The 18,463-nt window shown below is 46.1% G+C and overlaps 1 protein-coding gene across 2 annotated transcripts in view; it reads right to left on the bottom strand.

The window, feature by feature from the left end:
- MAP4K2 (mitogen-activated protein kinase kinase kinase kinase 2) overlaps positions 1-18,463 on the bottom strand; it is a 65,622-nt gene that overhangs the window by 17,296 nt on the left and 29,863 nt on the right. For both annotated transcript variants that reach the window (XM_058160177.1, XM_058160178.1), the window contains 11 exons: positions 16,342-16,404; positions 16,169-16,250; positions 14,945-15,052; positions 11,960-12,038; positions 10,047-10,105; positions 7,527-7,570; positions 6,646-6,684; positions 5,112-5,148; positions 4,254-4,419; positions 1,190-1,302; positions 790-831 (listed from right to left, as the gene is read on the bottom strand). In XM_058160177.1, the coding sequence (XP_058016160.1) occupies positions 790-831; positions 1,190-1,302; positions 4,254-4,419; positions 5,112-5,148; positions 6,646-6,684; positions 7,527-7,570; positions 10,047-10,105; positions 11,960-12,038; positions 14,945-15,052; positions 16,169-16,250; positions 16,342-16,404 (832 nt within the window). The remainder of the gene's footprint in view (positions 1-789; positions 832-1,189; positions 1,303-4,253; positions 4,420-5,111; positions 5,149-6,645; positions 6,685-7,526; positions 7,571-10,046; positions 10,106-11,959; positions 12,039-14,944; positions 15,053-16,168; positions 16,251-16,341; positions 16,405-18,463) is intronic.

Raw genomic sequence — 18,463 nt, 5'->3', positions numbered from 1 at the left:
CATCTTCATAGTGAGTGTCAGTCTGCTGCATGTATGGATTGGAGGGGTTTGAAACGGCTAATGTTGCAGCTGCGGTCTGGCTTCTGGTCCTTGGTCGTGCTTCATCATCAGTGTGGGTTTGAGTCTGCTTTCTGGGTGGATGTGTGGTGGTGACATCCTGTGTGGACCTCATGAGTATGGGTCTGAAGCTGAAGCCTTCCAATTTTACACGGGAGAAAACCCGAATAACCAAAGACTTACATACAAACACCATGAAAACCTCAGAATATATATATATATATATATATATATATATATATATATATATATATATATATATATATATATATATATATATATATATATATATATATATATATATATATACACACACACACACACACACACACACACACACGTGTGTGTGTGTGTAGGTCTTTGGTTATTTGGTTATTCAAATATATATATTTGTTTTCTGAGGTTTTCGCGGCTGTTTGTATGTAGGTCTTTGGTTGTTGGTAGTTCTCAGAATTGAGTGTCTTGGCTGACGAAAGTCTCATTTGTCATCTTCAGGCTGGTGTTTCGCCCGTGCTTCTAGGAGCTCCTAGAAGCACGAAGCGTAAACACCAGCCTGAAGATGACAAATGAGACTTCGTCGAAACGGCGCCAAGACACTTCCAATTTTACGCGGGAGAAAACCCGAATAACCAAAGACCTACATATAGATAGATAGATAGATAGATAGATAGATAGATAGATAGATAGATAGATATAGATATACTGGGTAGAGAAGAAGGAAATACAACTTACATGAACTTTGGGTGTAGGGGGCAATCCACGGCAGAGCAACCTCTGGATAGGTAATGGAGAGAGAGGGGAGCATTAAAGGAACGTTATTAAAAACTTCCCAATATTTTCCTTTTTTAATAAAAGAAACAAGGCACCGTCTCTAACTATTCCTTGTTCAATCGCAGAATTATCGTATTTTTCGGAGTATAAGACACACTTTCCCGCCCCCTAAAAGTCTTCTCTTCTCCAGGGAGTCCTTCCTCCTCGTTGGGTGGCCAAAGTATTTGAGTTCCATCTTCAGGATCCTGAGAAGACTTCTATCCTTGACAATCCCTGGTCCTTCTTTTCACACTCAACTAGCCACACCCAATTCCTCCAGCTGCCAAACCCAGTTGGAACAATCCTGATTTAGCATGCTTACGGTGGCTTCCTCCTTCTTTTTCATGGTGGCCCACTCAGTGGAGAGAAGGCTGTCTGCCGATTTGGGAGAATCCACCGCAGGAGCGTCTGGCGTCCCACCGAAGGCCGTTGTGCCTTTTGTCGAAAGAGGAATCACAAAATCACTTGCGGAAAGGCAGTTTGGATCTCTCTTCAATAAACTTCCACCCAGGGGTGAAATTCAAAATTTTTCCCTACCGGTTCTGTGGTCATGGCTTGGTGGCCATGGCAGGGGAAGGATACTGTAAAATCCCTATTCCCTCCCAACTCCATGGGAAGGATACTGCAAAATCCCCATTCCCTCCTCACTCCTCGGGAAAGGATACTGCAAAATCCCCATTGCCTCCCCACTCCAGGGGAAGGATACTGCAAAATCTCCATTCCCTCCCCACTCCTGGGGAAAGGATACTGCAAAATCCCCATTCCCTCCCCACTCCTGGGGAAAGGATACTGCAAAATCCCCATTCCCTCCCCACTCCAGGGGAAGGATACTGCAAAATCCCCATTCCCTCCCCACTCCAGGGGAAGGATACTGCAAAATCCCCATTCCCTCCCCACTCCTGGGGAAAGGATACTGCAAAATCCCCATTCCCTCCCCACTCCTCGGGAAAGGATACTTCAAAATCCCCATTCCCTCCCCACTCCAGGGGAAGGATACTGCAAAATCCCCATTCCCTCCCCACTCCTGGGGAAAGGATACTGCAAAATCCCCATTCCCTCCCCACTCCAGGGGAAGGATACTGCAAAATCCCCATTCCCTCCCCACTCCTGGGGGAAGGATACTGCAAAATCCCCATTCCCTCCCCATTCCTGGGGGAAGGATACTGCAAAATCCCCATTCCCTCCCCACTCCAGGGGAAGGATACTGCAAAATCCCCATTCCCTCCCCACTCCAGGGAAAGGATACTGCAAAATCCCCATTCCCTCCCCACTCCTGGAGAAAAGATACTGCAAAATCTCCATTCCCTCCCCACTCTGGGGCCAGCCAGATGTGGTATTTGCCAGTTCTCCGAACTACTCAAAATTTCCGCTACTGGTTCTCCAGAACCTGTCAGAACCTGCTGAATTTCACCCCTGCTTCCACCCATTATTTCTGGTCCTGCCCTCTGGTGCTTTGAAGAATAAGTCAACCTCCTCTTCTCATGACAGCCCCTCAAATATGGAAAGACCCCCCTACCATGTCACCAGGGGTGAGCTGCTGGGCATTCGGGAGAACCTCTAGCTAAGATTCTGTGCAGTTCAGAGAACCCCCAAATCCCACTCCTGGCTGGCCCCGTCCACCCCACCCTGCCCCTCCCAGGAGTCCCCACACAGCCCGTTTTGGATGCAGGTAAGTGCAGGGGGCATGGGGAGGGTGAAAAACGGACCTACTGGACGTTTGGGGCCTCTGGAGCCTGGGGAGGCCGTTTTCGCCCTCCTGGAGGCTCGAGGAAAGCCTCCGGAGCCTGCGAAGAGCAAAAACACCCCCCCACCATGGTGCAGGAGGCTGACTAGGCCACGCCCACCATGGCCACCCAGCAACCAGGCAGAGGACCCCTTGCTAAAATTTTTGAAGCTCACCCCTGAATGTCACCCCCTAATCCTTCAGTTCGATACACCAGATCAGGGGGGTCTCCAAACTTGGCAAATTTAAGACTTGCGGGCTTCAACGCCCAGAATTCCCTGGCCAGGAAAGCTCAGGCTGTTAGAAGCCTGTTATTAGAACACAGCAGCCTGCAATTACTGCAGGTTCAAGCCCGGCCCGAGGTTGACTCAGCCTTCCATCCTTTATAAGGTAGGTAAAATGAGGACCCAGATTGTTGGGGGGGCAATAAGTTGACTTTGTAAATATACAAATAGAATGAGACTATTGCCTTATACACTGTAAGCCGTCCTGAGTCTTCGGAGAAGGGCGGGATATAAATGTAAATAAATAAAAAAAAGTCCACGAATCTTAAAATTGCCCAGTTTGGAGACCCCTGAACGAGTCATAAATACAGGTTTTCCTCGAGTTACGACCACAATAGAGCCCAACATTTATGCTGCTAAGGGAGACATTCGTTGAGTGGGTTTTGATCTATTCGATCACCTTTCTCGCCACAGATATTCAGTGAATCCTAAGCGAATCTGGCTCCCCCCCCCCCGTTGACTTTGCTTGTCAGAAGGTCACTAAAAGGGATCACGTCACCCTAGGGACACTGCAACCGTCATAAATATGAGCCGGCATCTGAATTTTGATCGCACGACCGTGAGAATTAAATGTGCATTAAATATAAATGTGAAAGTGGGTCATAAGTCCCTTTTTTTTCGGGGGCTGGTTTAACATTGAACTGTCACTGAGCTGTTGTTAAGTCGAGGACTACCTGTAGACGAAATAAATGCGGAATTATTTATTAGGGGCGTGGAATAAAAGGCCTGGCTCATCTGGATGATGATAATGAAAAGTTGGTATTAGGGTCTCACGCTCGGGGGGTGGGGTGGGGGAGTGGGGTTGGACTATTATTATTATTATTTATTAGATTTCTAGACCGCCCTTCTCCCGAAGGACTCAGGGCGGTGTACAGCCAAGATAAACCATAAACCATGTACAATTAAAAATGAATTAAGAAACTTATTATATAGTTGGCCGAAAATTAAAATATCTAAAAATCTAAAAACCCCAATTTAAAACATATAGAATTTGAAATTTAAAAATCTAGACAATTTAAAAGAAAAGCCTTAAGCCAGCCCCGCGCGAATGAACAGATGTGTTTTCAATTCGCGGCGAAAGGTCCGAAGGTCAGGTATTTGGCGTAAACCAGGGGGAAGCTCGTTCCAGAGAGTAGGAGCCCCCACAGAGAAGGATCTTCCCCTGGGGGCCGCCAGCCGACATTCTTTGGCGGACGGCACCCTGAGAAGTCCCTCTCTGTGTGAGCGTACGGGTCGGTGGGAGGCATGGAGTAACAGCAGGCGGTCCCGTAAGTAGATGACCTTCAAGGTCCCTTCCAATTCTGTTATTATTATTATTATTATTCTATTCTTTGATGGTTACTTGGTCTCGGAATACAAAGTGAAAGATACCTCTTTACCTGGGGCGGTCTGGTCCCTGGACGCCTCCGGATCCGAGCGCTCCCCGTCCTGCTCCCAGGGAGCCTTATAGGCGAGCTCCAGGTTAAGAAAATCCCAAAAGGGCCCCCTTTTGATAGTGCTGGAAACATCTTCCCCGAGTCCGCCCGTCTGCTGCTCTTCCTCGGTCTGCAGGGGGGAATAGATACAGATAGATAACAGATTAACAGAGTTGGAAGGGACCTTGTAGGTCATCTAGTCCAACCCCCCACCCAAGCAGAAGACCCTACAGCATTTCTGACAGATGTCAGTCCAGTCTCTTCTTGAAAGCTTCCAGGGATGAAGCTCCCACAAAGTCCGAAGGCAACTTCTGTCCCATCAGTTGATCGTTCTCACTGTCAGAAAATTTCTCCTTATTTCTAGGTTGAATCTCTCCTTGATCAGTTTCCATCCATTGTTCCTTGTCTGGCCTTCGGGGGCTTTGGAAAATAGTTTGACCCCCTTCCTCCTCTCTGGGGCAGCCCCTCAAATATTAGAAGATGTCTCTCATGTCTCCCCTGGTCCTTCTCTTCACTAGACTACCCAGGCCCAGTTCCTGCAACCGTTCATCGTATGTTTCAGCCTCCTAATCATTCTGGTTGCTCTTCTCTGCACTCTTTCTAGAGTCTCCACATCTTTTTTTTATAGCGTGGTGACCAAAACTGGATGCTGGATTCTAGATGTGGCCTTACTAAGGCTTTACACAGAGTGGTATTAAGTCCCTCACTATAGTTTGCGGAACTAATATTCTGGAATTATAGAATTCTCACAATAGTTTGCAGAATCCAAAGGAAGTGGCCGTTTTAAGAAATGGGTGCAGTTTGGATAACCCGGAAGCATACCTGCTCCGTAGGACGTGCTGGGCGGATGGTTAGACTCCTAAGGAAGAAATAGTAATTAAAAAAAAATATAGAAACAGAATAAAAAAATGGCAGGGGAAATCCAAAGTTGTCAACCTATCCCAGGGGTCTGCAAACTTGGCTCTTTGAAGACTTGCGGACTTCAACTCCCAGAGTTCCTCAGCCAGCACAGCACAGCACAGCACAGCTGGCTGAGGAACTCTGGGAGCTGAAGTCCACAAGTCTTAAAAGAGCCAAGTTTGCAGACCCCTGACCTATGCCATTTGCATATGCAGGAAAAGAGACTCCTGCGACATGATTTTACCAAGGAAAATACAGGGAGTTCTCGACTTACGCCCACAACTGAGTCCAAATTGTTTTTGTTTTTTTTTAATTCAAAAAGTTTTACAAAAAAATTTTTTTTCCCCTTTCCCCCCAACCCCCCTCCCTTCACTGATCCCTCCCCCCTCCCCACTGACTTCCCGGAAGAAGCACAAGGTATAGTTAAAAATAAAACAAACGTATGCTAAGAAAATTTTCCCCCAAAACTATTCTACCAATTTTCCCTCTCTAGCTCTGACTTCCTCCTAACATAACCAAAATCCTTCAGAAAAAAAAAATTAACAATTAACAGTAATAAAATATATAAATCAATAGAACAAATTAATCCCAAAGTATTTAAAACCAGCTAAAGCATAAAAATCCAATCCAATTCAAAGAATATCTCCCTTATAGCTTATATAACCATATAATTTTTCCCCCAGGTCTTTCTTACGTAAAATCTTTCAAGAATATTCTATTTAAAATACAGTACAACACATTATGAAATATGAGTCCAAATTGTTAAGTGAGAAATATGTTAAGTGAGTTTTCCAATTAGCCAGTGGAACGGCTTGCCACCAGAACTTGTGGGTGCTCCAACAATGGAGGCTTTTAAGAAGAGACTGGACAGGCACTTGTCTGGAAGGGTATAGGGCCGTGATGGCGTGCCTTCCTGCTGGCCAGGAGTCTTTGGGTTTCTGCTGCACATGTTCTCGGGATGGGGCATGTGCAGGGGGCCATGCGCGCATGCACAGGGCAAGGTGTGCATGCAGGGGCCTCACACGCATGTGCAGAGGGGGTGGTGCATGTGGGGAACCATGCATGCATTGCCTTTTGGGGGTTTGGGTGCCTGCCCACGGATTCACACCTGTGCGCACACACTTTGGGTGCCTTGATTAGCAAGAGAAATGCTGTTCCCGATTGTGGTCGTAAGTCCAGAATTACCTGGTTTGGGTGGGAGCCAGGGGTGAGTTTCTACCGGCTCCGCCCACCCGCCCAGACATCATCAAAAATGCTCGGCGCATGCTACCGATAGCACCGGGATTTGAAACCCACTACCGGTGGGAGCCATATTGAGGCTACTGTCTAAATTATGCTGAACTGGGCAAGACCACCGTTTATTGGGGATAGAAAACCAGGTTTAATGTTGGCCTGTCTCGGGGAAAACTCTGCTAGTTCTCTGCTAGTTTCTAGGTTAATCTCCATCTTCTCTTACCTCTCTTCCAGGGCCTCTTCGACGGACTGAAGCAAGCTCCTAGGCAAGGTGAAAACATGGCACAAGGTTACCCATCAGTTGCTCCGTCTGCATATCACACCAACCGCAGTGTCAGGGGTCCAAGTAACACCCCCAAACACACGAAAGAAGGCTAGAAGTTCCTCAAAGTTCCATTTTATTAGAGATGTCCTATTGGCACATCTGGGAAAACCCGACTCTGAAAGCTTCCAGGTTTTCCCCACCCAAAAGAAAGTCCAAGTCCCTTCCCCCTGCAGCCACATGTCCATCACACGGACCAATCACTGCACCGTCCCAACTGGAGATGCCTCCCAGTCAAACCACTCCAGGTGCAGGGCAAGATGTCCTTGACTCTCAGGGAAAAGAATGTTGTTATGGCTACGTATCTCCACCACTCTATCTTATCCCCCCTCCCAGTTTCCCACAGCACTAAATGTGGCAGCCTTGAAGATCCAAAATAAAACATGGCTTCCAGGACTGACTCTTTCTTTCTTTCTTTCTTTCTTTCTTTCTTTCTTTTTTTCTTTCTTTCTTTCTCTTTCTTTCTTCCTGCAGGACAGGGGAGGGGAGGAAAAGCCCCTCCGACCACATCTTTCATCTTCTTTTAACGACCATGCAATCCCTTGCAGGGTGGAGTCTGGGCAACTGAATGGCACTAGCAGAGTGTTTACTGGCCGGATGCCCTTCTTGTTGCCAATATGGCATTTTGTTCAACAGATATATTTTCATTGAGCTCAGAGAGAAATATCTGCCTCCACCTAGGATCGAACTCACAGCCTCCTGATTGTGAGGCGAGAGCTCCACCTCTAGGCCACCGCACCACTCCCACCTTGACCACAACTTTGCCCCCCTAAATTCCTTACTCTCCGTCTCCAAGCACCATCCAATTCTCTTCCTCTTCTTCTGTCTGCGAAAGAGACAAAAACGGTCATATTAAACGGGCCAGAATGAAAGCAATCTAGTTTTATTATTCACTCTCACAACTGGAGCTTCACTTCCCAATTCTGACCCCCAAGTCAGAATTGAGTAGGTCCTCAATTTACAACCGCAAAATTTCCGTTGTTAAAGAGAACCAGAGGTTAAGTGAGTTTGGCCAGCCTTTCTTGCAGGGGTCAGCAACCTTAAACACTCAAAGAGCCATTTGGACCCGTTTCCCACAGAAAAGGAAAATACCGGGAGCCACAAAACCTGGGTGGGCGTGGCCAACTTGACATCACTCACTTCCACCAATCACATGACACACAGCCCCAGCCACGCCTACCCAGCGTTAGGGCAGAGAACCAGTTGTTAAAAAACACCAGGAACCACAAAACCCTTTTGACATCTCTCTCCCTCCCCTCCCTCCCCCCCTCTGTATCTCTCTATGTCTGTCTCCTCCCCTCCCTCCCCCCCTCTGTATCTCTCTATGTCTGTCTCTCTCCCTGTCGTGTCCCACTCCTCCGCTGACGGCCGGGTCAGGGAAATCCGAATCAGGCGTGCCTCTGCAGCTCTGCCAAAGTCCTAGCAAAGTCCTCAAGGCAGGCAGGAGACCAGAAAGTGACTTCAGCAAGATATGTTTAGACTTTGCCTGACTCAGAGAATGCCAGAAAGCAGGTCCTTTATATAGGCCATGGGGTGTGGCTCCATGACTCAGCACTTATCCAGGCCTGCCCCTTCCTTCCTTCTGTTGACGCCGCTTATCAATTCTCCTGAAGCGAGGGTCACTCCAGTCGGCAGCTGTTGGTAATTGACCTTCCTCAGGCTCACATGCTGTGGGGGAGGGGGAGGGGTCTAGTTGCTCCATTTGCCTGGGCATGGAGCCAGGGCTGGGGCCGGGAGGCATACTAGGACATTCCTCCGTGTTCGGAAGCAGATAAGAAGGCCCCGGCTGTGGTGAGATTGGGCGAGACACAACACTCCCCCTCTCTCTGTATCTCTCTGTCTCTGTCTCTCTCTCCTGTCGTGTCCCACTCCTCCGCTGGCCGGGTCAGGAAATCCGAATCAGGCGTGCCTCTGCAGCTCTGCCAAAGTCCTAGCAAAGTCCTCAAGGCAGGCAGGAGACCAGAAAGTGACTTCAGCAAGATATGTTTAGACTTTGCCTGACTCAGAGAATGCCAGAAAGCAGGTCCTTTATATAGGCCATGGGGTGTGGCTCCATGACTCAGCACTTATCCAGGCCTGCCCCTTCCTTCCTTCTGTTGACGCCGCTTATCAATTCTCCTGAAGCGAGGGTCACTCCAGTCGGCAGCTGTTGGTAATTGACCTTCCTCAGGCTCACATGCTGTGGGGGAGGGGGAGGGGTCTAGTTGCTCCATTTGCCTGGGCATGGAGCCAGGGCTGGGGCCGGGAGGCATACTAGGACATTCCTCCGTGTTCGGAAGCAGATAAGAAGGCCCCGGCTGTGGTGAGATTGGGCGAGACACAACACTCCCCCTCTCTCTGTATCTCTCTGTCTCTGCCCTGGCCGCTTCTCCATCTCCTGCCATCGCCCTTACCTTCTCAGGGAGCCACAGCAGAGGGGCCAAAGAACCACATGCGGCTCTGGAGCCGCAGGTTGCTGACACCCGTGTTAGGTGAACCACTGCAGTTGTTCAGTTAGTGACACGGTTGTTAAGTGAATCTGGCTTCCCCATTGACGTTGCTTGTCAGAAGGTCACAAAAGGGGATCACGTGACCCCGGGACACTGCAACCGTCATAAATATGAAGCCAGTTGCCAAGTGTCTGAATTTTGATCGCGTGACCATGGGGGCTGGTACAGGTGAGAAAAAGCAGTCCTAGGTCACTTTTTTCAGCGACGTTGTAACTTTGAACGGTCACTAAATGAACTGTTGTAAGTGGGGGACTGCCTGTATTCCGTATCTAGCAAATTGGAAGGAGAAAAAAAGAAAAATAGCCAACTTACATTATATGTGAAGAACCCTAAACCCAAGTTTGTTTCCTCGCCAGTTAAACGATTGATACCCTCAGCTGCAAACCACAGTTTACAGTCTGACTATGGCTGGATTCACACAAACGTTAAACCGAGCCAAACAAGTTAAGGTAAAAGTCAAGGTTCCCCCTCGCACATATGTGCTAGTCGTTCCCGACTCTAGGGGGCGCTGCTCATCTCCGTTTCAAAGCTGAAGAGCCAGCGCTGTCCGAAGACGTCTCTGTGGTCATGTGGCCGGCATGACTCAACGCCAAAGGCGCACAGAACGCTCTTCCCTTCCCACCAAAGGTGGTCCCTATTTTTCTACTCGCATTTTTTACATGCTGTCGAACTGCTAGGTTGGCAGAAGCTGGGACAAGTCACGGGAGCTCACCCCATTACGCGGCACCACGAGGGATTCGAACCGCCGTACTGCCGACCTTTCGATCGACAAAGCTCACAGACACAAATACACACTTTACGAGTGCCACTTACTGGGTTGCCCCACGGCTCGGTTTCTTTCCTTAGCGGAGGGCCGAATTTAACCTGATTAACTGGAAAGAAAAGAGGAACAATTCAAAGATCAACCAGATTAGACAGAAGTGAGATTCTACTCACAGCGTTTGAAAGCCTAAACCTCAGATTTGAAAGCAATGCAACACGAAGTTAGAAATTTTGTGCTAACTTGGGATCCCAATCTGACCAAGATTAGTTGAGAACAAGGGAGGTTGTCCCAAAGATCCTTTTTCAAAGAGGCAACCGGACCGTCCGGTTTTTGTTTCTCTTCTCATCCAAGAAACGTCTTCAGCTCTGGCTGGATTCCCACCTCCACACACATGCAGTCAGAGCTGAAGAAGCTCCTTGGATGAGAAGCGAAACATCTTCAAAGAAAAACCAGACGGTCCAGAAAAAAAACCAGCTTTGCGACAAAAATGATCTGGAGGACTGAGAATCTCCATAGACAACAAATCAATCAATCAATCAATCAATCAATCAATCGTGTGGAAAGGGATCTTGGAGGTATTCCAGTCCAACCCTCTGCTCAAGCCGAAGATCCTACATCGTTTTAGATAAATGACTGTCCAATCTCCTTAAAAACCTCCAGCGGTGGATCACCCACCACTTCTGGTGGCAAGCAGTTCCGCTGGTTAATCATTCTCACTGTCAGGAAATCCCTTCTTAATTCTAGTTTGCCTCTCTCTTTACTGACTTTCCATCTGTTGCTTCTTGTCTTGGTTTCTGATGCTTCGGAGAATAAGTCAATATTCTCTTTTTCCCTCTTCTAGTACTGAAAGATGCTATCATGTCACCCACCCCTAATCCTTCTCTTCCATAGACTAAATATTATTATTATTATTTATTATATTTGTATACCGCCCATCTCCCGAAGGACTCAGGGCGGTTCACAGCCAATAAAACAACAGAAAACATATAATACATATAAAACAGCAAAAAGAATAGACAATTAAATTCAGTTGATGCCTTAAAACTTTTAAATACAAATTTAAAACTCCTGATTTAAAACCCCCAATTTAAAACTACGTTCAAGCTAGTCCTGCTCTTCGAAATAGCAACGTCTTCAGCTCGCGGCGGAAGGTCCGGAGGTCGGGGAGTTGACGAAGCCCCAGAGGGAGCTCGTTCCAGAGGGCGGGAGCCCTCACAGAGAAGGCCCTCCCCCTGGAGGTCGCCAGCCGACATTGCTTGGCTGACGGTATCTGGAGGAGGCCCTCTCACTGGTCGGTGAGAGGCTAATGGTGGCAGTAGGCGGTCCCGTAAATATCCCGGCCCTAAGCCATGGAGCGTTTTAAAGGTGATAACAAGTACCTTGAAGTGAACCCGGAAGACCACCGGGAGCCAGTGCAGATTACGCAGGAGGGGTGTTACACAGGAGCCACAAGGTGCTCCCTCTATCACCCGCGCAGCCGCATTCTGGACCAGTTGGAGTCTCCGGGTACCCTTCAAAGGGAGCCCCATGTAGAGAGCATTACAGTAGTCCAGGCGGGATGTAACAAGGGCATGAGCGACTGTGCATAAGGAAGCCCGATCCAGAAAGGGGCGTAACTGGCGTATCAGGCGAACCTGATGAAAAGCTCCCCTGGCGACGGCCATCATATGATCTTCCCACATTTTAGAAAACGGTTTCAGCAGAGCCGCTACTTGTATTGCAAACATACATGTGCACGGAAAGGCCTTCCAAGATAATTTATTTATTTATTTATTTATTTAATCATATTTATATACTGCCCTATCTCCCGAGGGACTCAGGGCGGTTAACAGCCACGTAAAATATACATAAATACAAGCTAAAACCCCAATTAAAAAACTTATTAAATACGGCCAAATATTAAAACCCCAACAGAATAATAAATGAATTAAATAATTGAATTAAATAAATGAATTAAACTCACGCTGGATGTCCGACAGGGTGCCTTCTGACGGCCCACGGGGCTTACTCGAGCAGATTTTATCGGGGAAAACGTCATAAGCCTGAATTGGGAGGAATTGGAATGACATTTTTTTGTTTCCAATATTTATTTATTTGTTCATTCATTCATTTGATTTATATTGCCGCCCATTCATTCATTCATTCGATTTATATATATATCTATATATTTTATTTGAATTTATATCCCGCCCTTCTCCGAAGACTCAGGGCGGCTTACGTTGTGTTAAGCAATAGTCTTCATCCATTTGTATATTATATACAAAGTCAACTTTTATTGCCCCCAACAATCTGGGTCCTCATTTTACCTACCTTATAAAGGATGGAAGGCTGAGTCAACCTTGGGCCTAGTGGGACTTGAACTTGCAGTAATTGCAAGTAGCTGTGTTAATAACACACTGCATTAGTCTGTTGAGCCACCAGAGGCCCCCATTCATTCATTGCCCTCATTCATTCATTCATTGCCCCCATTGATTCATTCGATTTATATTGCCACCCACGTGGCGACTCCAGGCGGCTTACAGAATATAAAACCCCATATAAAAACTAATAAAACTGATAAAAGAAGAGTCATATAATAAATTAATATAATGAAATCACCCCACAATATATATGAAAACTATATATTGTCTGCTGTTCACAGCAGAATGGCATTATTAGAGGGAGGGGGACAGTCTGTAGGTCCCAGAAAAACCAGTTTACATACATTCCATTCATCACCATCCGTACTGCAGAGAATGGCAATAAAAATGATGAGGGCACTAGAAGCTAAAACATATGAAGAACGGGTGCAGGAACTGGGTATGTCTAGTTTAAGGAAAAGAAGGATTAGGGGAGACATGATAGCAGTGTTCCCATATCTCAGTGGCTGCCCCAAAGAAGTGGGAGTCAAGCTATTCTCCAAAGCACCTGAGAGTAGAACAAGAAGCAATGGGTGGAAACAAATCAAGGAGAGAAGCAACTTAGAATTAAGGAGAAATTTCCTGAAAATGAGAACAATTAACCAGTGGAACAACTTGCCTTCAGAAGTTATGGATGCTCCAACACTGGAAGCTTCTTTAGGAAGAAGTTGGAAAGCTATTTGTCTGAATGATAGATAAAGTTCCCTGCCTGAGCAGAGGGTTGGACTAGAAGACCTCCAAAGTCCCTTCCGATTCTGTTATTCTGTTATCAGAGGCGAGTCAGAATGGCACAGAATGGCATAAAACAGTGTTTCTCAATCTTGACCACTTAAAGGTGTGCGGACTTCAACTCCTAGAATTCTGGGAGTTGAAGCCCTTACATTCAATCATTCATTCATTCATTCATTCATTCATTCATTCATTCATTCATTCATTCATTCATTCATTCATTCATTCATTCTTTATTTAGTCGAGTACATATTAAATAATATATATAAGTATAAAAAAAATTCTATAAGCATGAATTGAATACATAAAATGAATACAATTAAAGGGAACATTAGGACAGGGACAGTAGGCACGCTGGTGCTCTTATGCACGCCTTACAAGTCCTTACATCATCAAGTGGCCAAGATTGAAAAAGACTAGCATAGACTATTACACGTGGTTGCATGATCAAAAACAGACGGCCACCACTTCAGATTCCAGGAATGCTGTTACTTGAAGATTTGAGAGGGCAGATGAGAAACATAGATGCCAGTCACTATTCCCAACTTTACTAGAGAGAATAGGTTATAATAATAATAATAATAATAACAAGAGTTGGAAGGGACCTTGGAGGTCTTCTAGTCCAACCCCCTGCCCAGGCAGCAAACCCTACACCACTTCAGACAAATGGTTATCCAACATCTTCTTAAAAATTTCCAGTGTTCCTGCCACAATTTTTCCTTTTGGGAATTATAACGGATTGTACAGGGATTGAGACTAAATTGATTTTGAACTTAATAACAGCAGCAAGACTATTGATTGGACAATACTGGAAGAAAGAAGAGATACCTACAATAGAAGAATGGATATTGAAAGTTATTAATTTGGCTGAGATGGCTAAAATCTCAGCGTTTTTAAAAGACAATACGCAGGAAAGATATTTAATTGAATGGAAAAAATGGATTGATTATTTACAAAACAGATATCAGATTAAGAAATATCAGATTGCCTTTGAATAATGAGAAAGTTATTTTATGTAATGGGAGGGGTTGGGAGACAGCTTTGGATGTGGTTATTTGGATTGGAAGGAAAATTTTATTCTATGTTTGGTTTATGTATAACTTTACCTTGTGATTGACCCGGAAGCTGGGGGTGGGGAGGGAGGGGGTGTTTTGTTTTTTTTTTTGGGAGGGAGGGGGGAAAAGGGGGGAAAAATGTTTTTGTTTTTTTAAAACTCTTTCAATTAAAAAAAAAAAAAAATTTCCAGTGTTGGAGCATTCACAACTTCTGCAGGCAAGTTGTTCCACTCATTAATTGTTCTGACTGTCAGGAAATTTCTCCTTAGTTGTAACTTTCCTTGATCAATTTCCACCCACTGTTTCTTGTTCTACCCTCAGGGGCTTTGGAGAATAGTTTGACTCTGTCTTCTCTGTTACAGCCCCTCAAGTATTGGAAGATGCTATCATGTCACCCCCTAGTCCTTCTCTTGGTTAAACTGGACCAAACCTGACAACTGTAAGACTTGTGGACTTCAACTCCCAGAATTCCCCATGCTGGCTGGGAGTTGAAGTCTACAAGTCGTAAAATTGCCAGCTTTGGAAATCCTTGGATTAGATTAGACACATCCAGTTCCTGCAATAGTTCATCGTATGTTTTAGCCTGCAGGCACCTTAATCCTCTCTCTTGCTCTTCTCTGCACCCTTTCTAGAGTCTCAACATCTTTTTGGTATCAGGGTGACCAGGTCTGGGACTTCCCCAGTTTCGAAGTGAAAGCGATCTAACTTAACCCCCATCCTCCTCCATCTTCCCCCAATGCACTCAACACAACTGGACAACTGTACCTCGAAATCCCCATCGTCCAAGGCAGTAGCAGCCAATTCAGGGTTTGTGGCTTTATCCAGTAATTCTATGGCAAGAACGCGGGCTAAAGGCTGGCAGATGAAAGGATGCTACAGGGGAAGAGACACGAAGAAAGTCAAAAACCCTCCCAGCTTTCACTGGGAGCTTGTTCCTCAAAATGGAACCCCAAGAGTTGCTACAGCAAATAGACACCCCAGTCTGAAAATCTCCCATAATACGTTAAAGCTGTTTTAGGGATGAACCTAGCAAAGACGGACAGCCCTCCGGAATGGGGAAACAGGAAGCCCAGTAAAATATCCCATAATCCCCCAGAGTGACATTGCATCAGGAGACAGGAAGTCATATTAAAGATAAAGGTTCCCCTCGCACATATGTGCTAGGCGTTCCTAACTCTAGGGGGCAGTGCTCATCTCCCTTTCAAAGCCAAAGAGCCAGCGCTGTCCGAAGACGTCTCCGTGGTCATGTGGCCGGCATGACTCAATGCCAAAGGCGCACGGAACGCTGTTCCCTTCCCACCAAAGGTGGTCCTTATTTTTCTACTTGCATTTTTTACGTGCTTTCGAACTGCTAGGTTGGCAGAAGCCGGGACAAGTAACGGGAGCTCACCCCGTTACAAGGCCCTAGGGATTCGAACCGTTGAACTGCCGACCTTTTGATCGACAAGCTCAGCGTCTTAGCCGCTGAGCCACCGCATCCCTCTCTCCTTATATTACAACTGTGACTTTAGTGGAAATGGCACTGAAAAAAAATGACTTATGATCATTTTTCACACGACCGCTGCAGCAGCACCCCCACCCCGGGTCACATGATCCAAATTCAGCTGCTTTGCAACCGACTCACATTTATGACGCGGTCCCGGGGTCATGCGATCCATTTTGGGTGACCTTCTCTCAAGCAATGGGGAAGCCAGATTCACTTAACAACCGTGTTACTAACTTAACAACCGCAACGATTCCCTTCGCGACTAAAATGGGGCGAAACTCGCTTAACGAAGGTCTCGGTGAACAACATGAGCCTCGGACTCGATTGTGGTCGTTAAGTCGAGGACTACCTGCATTCTGGGAAAATAAAATGGCCGCTCACGATTCTCTCCAGCATCCCTTGTGAAAATGATATGGCGTTCCTTTCCTTTCCTGAGTTGTTTTTAGACAATTTTGATTTGGGGGGGGATTAATTTTTTGCCCACTTCCTAGCCTGCCACCTACCTGCAAGAGTTTTTCTGCCACTGGTCGTTTTCTTGGATTTTTGGTCAAGGAGAGTTTGAGGAACTGGTGAAAATCAGGAGACCTGGAAGGATAAAACAGGAGTGCAAATGAAGAGAAAAATCCCCTAGTGCCCCAGAAGAATAATTGTGTCTCTTACACACCCACGGACTCACCAACACGCCTTATCTTTCAGCTTGGGGGGCTGGAAGTTGCTCTTCGACATCAACATCAGAGCCCTGCACGGCAAAACAAAACAGAGTTAGAACTACTTTACTTTTCTCCCTTTGTTTTAAAGCAGGGGTGTCCATATTTGGCAAGTTTAAGACTTGTGAACTTCAACTCCCAGAATTCAATTCAACTCTATAGCTGGCTGAGGAATTCTGGGAGTTCAAGTCCAGAAGTCTTAAAAGTTGCCAAGTGTGGTTTGGCTGAGGAATTCTGGGAGTTGAAGTCCACAAGTCCCAGAATTCCTTAGCCAGCCACACTTGGCAACTTTAAGACTTCTGGATTTCAACTCCCTCTGAGAGACTTCAACTCCCAGAATTCAATTCAACTCTATAGCTAGCTGAGGAGTTCTGGGAGTTGAAGTCCACAAGTCTTAAACTTGTCATGTCTGGAGACCCCTGCTTTAAAGAAACGGAAACCCCAATCCCTTCTCTACAAAATGTCTTCTCTCCCATTGGCTGATTCGTGGTGATGTCACGGAATGCTCAATCATTCCATCGAAATGAAAGTACCATTCACAAAAATGCTCCATTGCTTTGTTTTCCTCCGCCAAACCTCCTATTACAGGGAGTCCTCGACTTACGACCACAATCGAACCCCAAATTTCCATTGCTAAGCGAGACAATCATGTAACTTTTGTCCCGTTTTCTACTTTTCTCGCCACCGTTATTAAATGAATCCCTGCAGGCGTTAAGTTAGTAACGCCGTTGTGTTAAGGGAATCTGGCTTCCCTATTGAGTTTGCTTGCCAGAACCCTATTGAGTTTGCTTGCCCTATTGAGTTTGCTTGCCAGAAATGGGATCACAGAACAGCCGTCATAAATATGAACCAGCTGCCGGCCCAACTTTGATCACAGACCCATGGGGATGCTACAACGATCACAAGTTTGAAAAACGGTAATAAAGTCGCTTGTAACTTTCAATGGTCCACTAAGTGTGAACGATTGTAAATCAAGGACTACCTGTATTGAACAATGGCTGAGGCTGATGGGAGCTGGAGTCCCAACTCTCTATTTATTTATTTTATTTTATTTATTTCAATTTTTATACCGCCCTTCTCCCGAAGGACTCAGGGCGGTGTACAGCCTAGTAAAAATACAATGTATAAACATTAAAAAGAAGTTAAAAAGAAATATTATAACGTGGCCAAAAATTTTTTAAAACCATTTAAAATCATAAGACATAAATACCCCAATAAAATATCAATCCAGTCCCGCTTGAATAAATAGGTGCGTTTTCAGCTCACGGCGGAAGGTCCGAAGATCAGGCACTTGACGTAAACCAGGGGGAAGTTCATTCCAGAGCGTAGGAGCTCCAACAGAGAAGGCCCTGCTCCTGGGGGCCGCCAGCCGGCATTGCTTGGCGGATGGCAACCTGAGAAGGCCCTCTCTGTGTGAGCGTACGGGTCGGTGGGAGGCACAAGGTAACAGCAGGCGGTCCCGTAAGTACCCGGGTCCTAAGCCATGGAGCGCTTTAAAGGTGGTAACCAAAATCTTGAAGCGCACCCGAAAGACCACAGGAAGCCAGTGCAAGCTGCGCAGGATTGGTGTTACATGGGAGCAACAAGTCGCTCCCACTATTACCTTACTAGAAGATGTCACATGGCCAGGATCTCAGGGCCAGCATTTTTGCAGACAGATTCGGGGCTTTGGCGATTCTTAAGCAGGAAACGGCTATGAAGGAGGTCAAATATTATACGAACACACACGTCAAGATGTTGTATACCTGGTTTTTCTAGAAAGTCCAAACCAGTGGCATTTTTCCCCCCCTGCTATTGCGGGTGGATTTAATCCTGCCTCTCCCACGGAGACGAAATTGATATGCTGATCTTTCGGTGATGGGAACAAAAATGTGGGTTTTGCACCCGTCGCCAAAGCGAACCCCCCAAAATTCTAGGATTTTTCAAGCTGTAATTAGGATTTCAGAAGTACACACCTACCGAGGCGGCTTGTTTTAATGGTTTTTTTTAAAAACCAGAGAGACTGAAAAAGTAGTTGCTTGCATTAAAGATAAGAAGGGAAATCAGAGCTGTGGCCAATTTTAATCAGGAAGTAAGGAATTTAATCAGGAA

Source organism: Ahaetulla prasina, chromosome 17, assembly GCF_028640845.1.
Source record: "Ahaetulla prasina isolate Xishuangbanna chromosome 17, ASM2864084v1, whole genome shotgun sequence".
Classification (NCBI taxonomy): domain Eukaryota; kingdom Metazoa; phylum Chordata; class Lepidosauria; order Squamata; family Colubridae; genus Ahaetulla; species Ahaetulla prasina.
The sequence above is the reverse complement of the archived record's forward strand: the minus strand, read 5'-3'. Positions and strand labels throughout refer to the sequence as shown.